Below are 10,082 nucleotides of genomic sequence, written 5' to 3' on the forward strand. Positions count from 1 at the left end.
TTATTTCTAAAATATTAAATTACAAAGTTAGGTTTAACAATTGTTGAAACACATTTCAAAGAAATATAAGGAAAATTTTCTCCCGTAATTACTTCCTACATCCGGTGTCTTGTTTCTTTACTCGCGTAATTCCTTTTATGCTACGTAAAATTCGATCGATGTGTGTGGAATGCAAATAGCCAAGAGGATAAAAGACCTTGTCCTTCGGGAGCGATTCGAGGCTATTTGACTTCGATAAAGAGCCTGCCACGATGTACGTGATTCGACCCATGCGTTCTTTATAGTTTCCTACAACCTGTTCCTTTGACCCATCCAAAGCAGAAATATAAAATATGAGCTGACCTTTTTGTTAAAATTATTATTAAATAAAATAATTTCGTCTGCGTTTTATGATACCTCTATAGTATATCCTTAGTGTATAATTATTTGCCTCTGAATTTACCTCTATGTGGTTGGGTATTACTATCCTGTAAATGTCGACAAATAATAGATGACAGACATTTCATACTCTACTGTATAATTTTTATTTTTCCGAGTGTACGCTATTGCTGTAAGCGTGGTTGGCGTTAAACTTTCTATTCGGCAAATCGAAGACGACAATACGGAAGTTGTAATCAGTCTTCAAGCGGCCGTACGCAATTTTTTCCAAGCTCCGTGTGACTCAACGTGCAATACGAACAATGGGCTTGTCGTCCATTCAACAGCATCCATGTCGTACTCAATAATTGTACTACTTGACAATTTTTAGAAAGTTTCCGCGAAAAAACGTAAACAAGAGTTTCTCTTTCGGGGATCTTTAAATACAAGTTTCGGGCGATGTAGATACATATTGATATTTCTTGTAGTATTTTCAGTGTTCGATGGAGAGTTATGAAAGAAATTTCTTCTATCATTAGTAGATTATGGATGTTTATACATTTTTAGAAGATTTAAAAAAATGCAGATAATACACACATCTAAAACATTTTAAATATAATATCTGTACACGTAGAAGAGATATGAATCTGCAATGAGCATCTTACTACTCTGATACTGTTATTATTTACATTGCATTAACAACTGCAAGTTTCCACGAAAAAACGTAAATAAAAGTTTCTCTTTTGGGGATCTTTAAATACAAGTTTCGGGCGATGTAGATACATATTGATATTTCTTGTAGTATTTTCAATATTCGATGGAGAGTTATGAAAGAAATTTCTTCTATCATTAGTAGATTACGGATGTTTATACATTTTTAGAAGATTTAAAAAAAATGCAGATAATACACACATTTAAAACATTTTAAATATAATATCTGTACACGTAGAAGAGATATGAATCTGCAATGAGCATCTTACTACTCTGATACTGTTATTATTTACATTGCATTAACAACTGCAACTGAATTATAGACTCGTGCAAAATATATTTTTCGAGATCCGTGTTATGTAAAACATAGATGATGACAAACACGTTAAGTGCCTCATAATTTAGTACCAGGTTCTAGGTGAAGTGGCACGTACAGTCCTGCATGGATCTTAATCACTCAGAAATATAAGTTCCGTTATCGATTGATCTTTGGATCCTCCTATAATGGAGAAAGCGGAAGAAGATTCTTATTCGACGAACAGATCCCTTTACGGAGTCATTTCCATAGTTGATAAATATGCAATTTGTCGCAAATCGTGACCGGTACGTGGAATTAAAATGGATAAATTGCGATATTGTAACTCACGGTACAGAGTCTAAAGTCACGAAGAATTTCTCTGAATATTTACGTGACAAACGAGTCTTAAAACCATTTTTTATCTCTTGTCATTTTCAATGCTTTTTCACTTCTTCAAAGAATGAATAATGTTCGCAATCGATTAGTTTAACACCAGACAGCTGTAACGTTATTGCTCTCGGTATTTCTGGCAAAAATTTCATTACGTTCACTATTTTTGTTTCCTTCTGTTTCATATGATTTGACAAAGCAGTATTTAATAGAATTTGTTATTAATAATATGTTTGTCAAAAAAGTATTTTATTAAAAGTACGTTTGTATTTCCAGACTCAAAAACATGTTGACTATCTGGAATGCATGAAAATCGTCTGAAGGAAGAAAGGAATATAATACTCAAAAACATTGGGGGATATTGAAGCAATGTGATATACGCGCGAATCTGTAGACATAACTGTTTATTATATCAAAAATCATAAGTCAGGATGGCTCTATCCATCTATTTGTTAGCTGCTATTACAGTTTTGGGAACGGTGTACGGTTTGGAAGGGCCAAACATATGTACCAGGCAAGAAACGTAAGTGGATTAGATTTATTAAAGATTTATGAAAGTGCAATGATTAACGATATTACATAAAATGATAAACGATTATCTACTTAACTTATTTTCTCAAATCGTTATCAGAAGATGGTGGTCTTTATTCGAGAAGATATTTAGCAAAACAATGGATTTCTAATAAAAATTCAAGGCCATATCTATAAAAGAATAATCACTACATACTTTGTTTTCCTTCATAATTTATTAAAACAATAATTATTATCATCGTTCATGATCTTTTAGTAAAAGTCCGTAAAAGTAAATTCCTACATATCTTTTTAAGTTTTCCAACTGAATTAAAATAAAAAATTTTTTTTCTAAATTAAAATTTAATTTATTGAGAAGTCTATTAAATAAAGTTTTTCAAGAGCAAAATTATAATAGATTTAGAAGATCAGTTTTATTTTAATTGTCAACCTTCCGATGCTACCTATTCTGTTTTCACGACTCAGTGCTTGTTCTTAATACTTGGTTGATGTTAGGTATACGATAACAGTGAGGATATCGGAGCAGAAACCTTATACTGTACGAGAGAACACTTGGTGCTTAAGCTTTCCGCCAAGATGCTCCAAATATAGGGTGGTATTCAAGACGATATTCAAGGAACAGGTGAATAGAATAGTATTAAATATGTAAAAGTTACTAATTAATTAAGAGCTAATTAACAATTTTCGAAAAATTAACGTTTTAACGTTGTTCGATTAGGAAATAACAAAACAGAGACCAGTAGAAGAGTGTTGCAAAGGCTACACAAAGACCAATGATGACAATCGTTGCATTCCAATCTGTTCCAAGGACTGTGTTCATGGCACTTGCATTGCACCAGACGTCTGCAAGTGTGAGTCAGGATATGGGGGTCCGTTATGCGATTATAGTAAGCATTAGATTTTGTTATTTATCTAACATATTCCTTAAAATCATTGAAATACTCAAACCAGACATCTTCAGAGAATACTTTCACCTTATCTTTTATTCTTGGTGCAGTATTCAGTTTTCATTGCCTAGAAATTAGTTATAGAACTGTTTGTGAAAGAATAAAAATTCTCATTTTTTTGACTATTCAATTTCTATTTTTGTTACTTTAAATACTGAGTACGATTCAAGATACTTTCTTAAAATCAGTCAATAAAATCAAAATCAAAAAGATTTAAGTAATTGTTTCTTTTACTTACTCATAGTAAATACAAGTATATTTGTAACTTAACAGAGTGTCCATCTGGAAAATGGGGCAAGTCTTGCGAAATGGATTGCATGTGCCAGAACGGAGCCACTTGTGACCCATTCGACGGCAAATGCTTGTGTAACAGAGGCTGGACCGGTAAATACTGTAGCCAAGAATGTCCTCCCGATCGATATGGTCAAGATTGTGGTGAAGAGTGCCGTTGCAGAAACGGTGGAAGCTGTCACCACATTTCTGGCGAGTGCCATTGTGCTCCTGGTTACACAGGACCCCTGTTAGTTGATCTATCTATTTTATTATTGAAATGTAATGAAGTGTAAAATATTAGAACACAATTTTTAAATCGCTTTAATAATTCTTTTTTAGTTGCGACGATTTGTGTCCGCCGGGAAAACACGGCGATGAATGCAAATCAGAATGCAAGTGTCAGAATGGTGGTTCTTGCAATCCTACAACCGGCGAATGTTATTGTACACCTGGATGGACTGTAAATATTAATTGATATTTTACGAGATTTTATTGTAATCGTGTCCATGTGATCTAAAATAGATTTTATTTTAAAATAGGGTTCAGTCTGTGCGAACCGGTGTCCGGAAGGTTTCTGGGGTAAAAACTGTTCTCAAGAGTGTGATTGTTACAATGGTGCTGGATGCCATCATATCACTGGAGAATGTGAATGTAAACCCGGTTATTATGATGAAAAGGTGACCACTCTTTCAGAAATACTTAATTATTCTTATTAATTATTGATATTTTAGTATATATGTTACTTAATGTGTTAAATACAAATAACAAATAATTTTGAAGATAAAAATCTTTTACAGTGTTTAAAAATTTGCACCGGAGGAACGTTCGGTTTAAATTGTACAAGCAACTGTAGCTGCGAAAATGGTGCAATTTGTTCACCGATTGATGGAACTTGTACTTGCAGTCCCGGTTGGATGGGTGAAAAATGCAATAAGCGTGTTTGTCACAATGAATTCTGGGGACCTAACTGTACAAAAGTATGTAATAATATAGATAATGCGATATTCACTTTTCTGCAATGTCTTTTTAATACTATAAAATAAATACTATATTTATGAACGTTGCTAGGTTTGCGAGTGTGAGAATGACAATACAGAAATGTGTCATCCGTGGACTGGAAAGTGTATTTGTAAACCAGGATGGGATGGCGATACTTGTACCAGACCTTGTCCGTTTTATATGTACGGGAAAGGCTGTCAAAATCGTTGTAATTGCAAGAACAACGCGCAGTGTTCACCCATAAATGGAACTTGCATTTGTGCGCCAGGATACAGAGGTGAGGACTGTAGTGAAGTATGTCCTGACAACACTTATGGCGAAAATTGTGCACAAAAGTGTATCTGCAAAAATGGTGCCACTTGTTTACCCGAGAATGGCCGATGCAACTGTACAGCAGGTAATAAGTTACACTATTACGAGCACAAAAGTTAATCAATTAATACGAATTAATATACAAAAATTGAATAATTCTTAACCAAAAGTAAAAGATGTAATTTATCATTTAATCATGCGAGAGTAATTAAAAAACAATCGAAGGAAGTATCTTTAAAATGATAAGCATTTTGTAATTGTATAATTTAGTATTTTTGTATCTTTATTTTATGTTGTTTGCTTCAAGTTAATCCATTCTTTAATTGTATGATCGTATGAATTGCATGAACAATTACTAACTGTAGTTTTTGATAGTATGCCATTTTCGCAAATTTGTGGATTTTTGTTTTAAATATATAGTTGTAGAGTTATTATTTGTAATTAATTTATCAAAATAATAGTAAGGTAAGTAATTCGTATTTAGTGAGAATTATTCAGTTTAGAAGTCTTCTTTAGAATGTTTTCTTGTTTCTTATGTTACATTCAATTTTGTTCCTGCATGTATTGTTATTACATTTTGCTAGGATGGGTTGGTGTTTCGTGTGATCGTCCCTGCGACGACAAGTCTTTTGGCAAGGACTGCGAGGACAAATGCAAATGCTTTAACAATGCTGCCTGCAATCCACAAAATGGTAAGGGGGCTGGTTGCAACGATTTCTTTTAGTTCTAGAGAAAGTTAATGCTTCAAATCATTAACAAAAAACGCATTAATTTGTATAGATCCATGATTAGATGGTTTCTTTTATTTCTCGATGATTGTATTTCCATATTTTTTTATTCTTATGTAATTTTATTTTCATACATTTTGAGACTCACGTTTCTTAATTCTTTGTTTCCATTTTCATTTCGTTGCACTTGCACCAAAACACGTTACCTTTTTTAAACACCTGCAGGCACATGCACGTGTGCAGCTGGCTTCACCGGCGAATTTTGCCAAGATCATTGTGAAAAAGGATTTTTCGGGCTGGGATGTACTCAGGTCTGCGATTGTCACAAGGAAAATAGTTTAGGCTGTGATCCTGCCACGGGTCGTTGCATCTGTAAGCCAGAATGGCGAGGTTTGTTTCTTCTTTTAATTCGTCGATCAATCGCCATACATTTGAAAAACTACAACAATTATCCTTTCCTTGTGGTACCATTTTAATATTTTCCTTACATCATTATTCATATCTACCATATAATGTACAAAACAGAAATTTTGAACTACTAAGTAGGTTTCCTGTCCATTCGTTTAATGTACCACGTATTTTAATTTTTGAAAAGAAATTGAAATTATTGAGAAAGACTGGAAAACTAGTTGTTTGATGGCGATTTGGTCTTCGATAAAATTTTCATTTTTAATGACATAAAACAGGAATCCGTTGTGAAACCAAGTGTCCAGAAGGCCTTTATGGTGATGACTGTCATTCACAATGTGAGTGTATGAACAATAGTTCATGTGATCCAGAAACAGGCACTTGCATTTGTGCCAGAGGTTGGGAAGGAATTGATTGTTCTCAACCCTGTAAAGAAGGGTGGTATGGCGTGCGTTGCAAGGAAAAGTGTCCAGAAAAAATACAAGGTAAAAATAACAATTTTAGGTGAAGATGAAATAAATCAAGCTTTCGCAGTTCTGCTAGAAAATAACTATCGTTAACATTTGTAGTCTGTAGTTTCTAGTACATTTTTATACTTTAGATTATATGGCATTGTATCATATGTATATAAAAATTTATTAATTCAAGTAGTACTTCAGCATGTTCATGATAAGCACGAAAACAACAAACTAATGCTTTGATCATTGATGTGAAAAATATAGTCATTTTTATTTGTATACCCTTACTCAAACACTTCAATAAAAGTGGTAAGTTGTCAATTCATTTAACTGTTACTGTAACACTCTTCACACAAACTAAAATAAGGTACTAATAAATAAAGCTAGAACTATTTATTCGAAATAATAATCGTAGAATTTATTTTTTAGGAAACATGACATGTGATCATGTCTCTGGTGAATATGTTTGCCGACCTGGATACTTAGGGTTAACATGTGAGCATCCTTGTCCACCTAATCGTTATGGATTAAATTGTGCTAATCATTGCCGCTGTAAAAACGGTGGCGAGTGTCATCACGTTACAGGTAAAATTTTACTTACCGCTTTCGCAATTTATTCGAATCTAGAATTTTATTACAAAATAATATTTACAAATTCATAAGTTTTTTAGTCCTAATAGCTCTATTTTGCAAGATATTGCATCATCAGTTATATTAGGTACATAATGTAGGGTTCATACTAGATGTTATATGAAACGAATTAATGGCTTCTTTTACATGCATACCATTTTAGGCGTGTGTCAATGTCGACCTGGTTGGCAAGGCGAATTCTGCCAAACACCCTGTCCAGACGGGACATATGGCATGAACTGTAGTCAACATTGTACATGTCAGCACGGAGGAAAATGCAGATCTAATGATGGTCATTGCCGTTGTGCACCTGGTTGGACTGGTACCAAATGTACTGAGAGTACGTAAAAAAAAAATTATACAGATAATATCGAGAGAGGCTAACAAAATAAATATAACATAAATGTTTTTCGTATTCGTAAATCTAGTCTGCCCAGAAGGGTATTATGGCGATCACTGTATGGAACCATGTGACTGTAAGAATGATTTCTATATTTGTCATCCTGTTGAAGGTTGTGTCTGCAGACATGGATACACAGGTATATTATTTCAAATCTGTCAGTATTAATATATCTTAACTAATACTGGAATATATTCCCTTTTAGGTCCAAATTGTGACGAAGAATTATTTTCACGTAACATTCAAGAGAGGGATGAAACCGGCTATGGCGTTATGGTAGCAGGATTTTTATTTGCTGTAATTATTGTTATTGTAATGATATTCGCAGGATGGGTATATCATCGACGCAGAGTAGCAGATTTGAAGAACGAAATTGCACAAGTGCAATATATCGCTGAACCTGCTTCTCCTCCAGGTATTTATTTCAAACAAATCTGTTATTTATAGTGGATTATAAAATACTTATAATCAACAATGATATCTTTTATATAGAGCAAACTCAGTTTGATAACCCCGTGTATGCCTATCAAGGCTCTTCAAAATTCGATGATGGAACAGCTACTTTATTGAATAACTTCCAATTCAGAAATAATCTTGGAACAAGCAAGAAGATAAATAATGAGAAAGCTAAACTTGGAATGAACAGCTGTACGGATGATGAGGATGATTGCAAAGGTATTGTTAGCAATAGCATAGTACACCAAATTGTAAGTTCTGTAAAATGATCTTATGTTTTCTTTGACTGCCGTTAGGATCACTTCGATATGATCTAAAGAACAGAGATGCAGATATGGGAAATCCAAACCTTAATGTGTACCATAGCATCGACGAAATGGATGGGAAAAAGATCGAACATGTTTACGATGAAATCAAGCAAAATAACGACGAATCAGAATACGATCAGTTAGATAATCCAAGACCGGTTAGCGGTTATAAACAGTACAGTCGAATGCCAAATGGTTTCTGCTCGAAATCGTTGGACAATGCAGGACCTAGTAGTTTGAAAGATAAGGACCCAGAACTTGGTGAAATGTAAATTTATCTTAGATCTCAGGCTGAATCATACAGGTTTAAAATTTTAATATTATATGTCTTTGATGTAACTTAAAGAAGCATATTTTAAGAATCTTATCATTTTGAATGATTAGTCTGTTGATACTTTTAAAATTTTCACATGTTATTAATCTGAGTCTTAAGAAAATCTTCAGAAAACCTTAAAAAACCTCATAAAAGCATAAGTATTTTCATTTAAAAAATACAAATGTATTTTGATTGCTCAGTATATGCATGTACATAGTTTTATAATAATGCTGCGAATAGTCAAATGGATATTTTATTTATAAAATCGTATATTCATAGTGATTGTTTATCCTGAACGTGTTAGGCTGTCTCTTTTCGTAATATGATGTTTACTGAAACTTATATGATAGAACATCTGATGCAATATTATTAATATGAATAACAATTTGAAATAAGTAATTGTGCCGTAAACAGTCTTAAAAAAACTTATTTAATAGTAAATTCAGTGCTTTTTTATTGTTTATGACCGAAAAGATAATGATACAATCTAGATAGGAGTAGGACGTATCAAAATTGTACAAAAGGATTTGTGATATTTACAAGAATTGTACAAAATTTATTACTTAACGTATCAAATTTTACTGGAAGAAATAAAATGATAGTTGATTACTTTTGCATACGAGCATGCCTTGTAGTGCCTTGGAAGAAGCATGCATTACAAAATTTAATAATATAGTTTATTTTCTTTTATCTTTATATACAAAAAATGTTGGAACCTAGAGATGCAATAATGGAGTTAAAAATATCCAGTATGTCTAAGATATCTATCGTGTCTTGTAAATTAGATCACTTATAATGTAAATTGGCAAATAAGGTACAAAATCGTTGTGTAAGTCTGTTTAAGCAATGAGAAGCCGGTTTCACGATCTCAAAACATGCATATGATATACATTCAAATGATCATTAATACTAAAAGATTTGTCCTTTTTTGTTTCTTTGCATTTTGTGAAGAGACATACCTACGCGGTATTTATATATGTTTACCACTTCTTATTTTAAGGACAATTTATTTCGTATATGTGCAAGAATATATTTGTAAGTAATTTAAAAACAAACGTAGCATACTTTTTTTTATTAGTATAGAGTATCATCATACATTAAGAAATGCATATTTTATTCGTCTATACGTATATGTTTATGTATACACATACATACACATATAAATATACGCTCATAACAAATAACAACAGAAATCTATCTAAAAAATCATTCATGAGATATCGTCAAGTGGAATCGTATTTATATCTTTTATATTAGACAATATTCTATGCCTATTTTTTATTTTCCGAGAAATGTCTATTTTTACGATTTTATATATACACTATTTTTATTTTTAGATGAATTCAGAGAAAACAGATTGTTGTGATCAATATAAATACTTTTGTAAATATCGTTAAATTAGGATGTAACGTAAAATCAATAATTCCTAAATATATGTATATTAATTCCATAGAATATTATTTTAATCACGTCTCGTCTCTGCTTTCTCTGTTCATCACGCGAGATCTGTAACGAGTGGCTTTAATTAAGTTCAAAGTAGGCGACGAGGTCCAGTAAAAT

At 32.6% G+C, this 10,082-nt stretch overlaps 1 protein-coding gene across 6 annotated transcripts in view; it reads left to right on the forward strand.

Moving 5' to 3' along the window:
• Positions 1-9,131, forward strand: part of LOC126870031 (protein draper) — a 28,015-nt gene extending 18,884 nt beyond the window's left edge. For 2 of the 6 annotated variants that reach the window (XM_050627379.1, XM_050627381.1), the window contains exons 2-18: positions 2,033-2,279; positions 2,783-2,909; positions 3,006-3,174; positions 3,508-3,754; positions 3,847-3,967; positions 4,047-4,184; positions 4,305-4,484; positions 4,576-4,903; positions 5,403-5,510; positions 5,772-5,936; positions 6,233-6,439; positions 6,842-6,997; positions 7,206-7,382; positions 7,471-7,581; positions 7,648-7,857; positions 7,935-8,117; positions 8,195-9,131. In XM_050627379.1, coding sequence (XP_050483336.1) covers positions 2,188-2,279; positions 2,783-2,909; positions 3,006-3,174; positions 3,508-3,754; positions 3,847-3,967; positions 4,047-4,184; positions 4,305-4,484; positions 4,576-4,903; positions 5,403-5,510; positions 5,772-5,936; positions 6,233-6,439; positions 6,842-6,997; positions 7,206-7,382; positions 7,471-7,581; positions 7,648-7,857; positions 7,935-8,117; positions 8,195-8,478 — 3,003 coding nt within the window. In that variant the 5' untranslated portion in view covers positions 2,033-2,187 and the 3' untranslated portion in view covers positions 8,479-9,131. Of the gene's footprint in view, positions 1-1,500; positions 1,672-2,032; positions 2,280-2,782; positions 2,910-3,005; positions 3,175-3,507; positions 3,755-3,846; positions 3,968-4,046; positions 4,185-4,304; positions 4,485-4,575; positions 4,904-5,402; positions 5,511-5,771; positions 5,937-6,232; positions 6,440-6,841; positions 6,998-7,205; positions 7,383-7,470; positions 7,582-7,647; positions 7,858-7,934; positions 8,118-8,194 lie in introns of those variants that run through there. The other 4 variants (XM_050627380.1, XM_050627382.1, XM_050627383.1 and 1 more) reach the window with 4 other exon arrangements.
• The last annotated feature ends 951 nt before the right edge of the window (positions 9,132-10,082 follow it).

Source organism: Bombus huntii, chromosome 10 (genome assembly GCF_024542735.1).
Source record: "Bombus huntii isolate Logan2020A chromosome 10, iyBomHunt1.1, whole genome shotgun sequence".
NCBI classification, from domain to species: Eukaryota; Metazoa; Arthropoda; class Insecta; order Hymenoptera; family Apidae; genus Bombus; species Bombus huntii.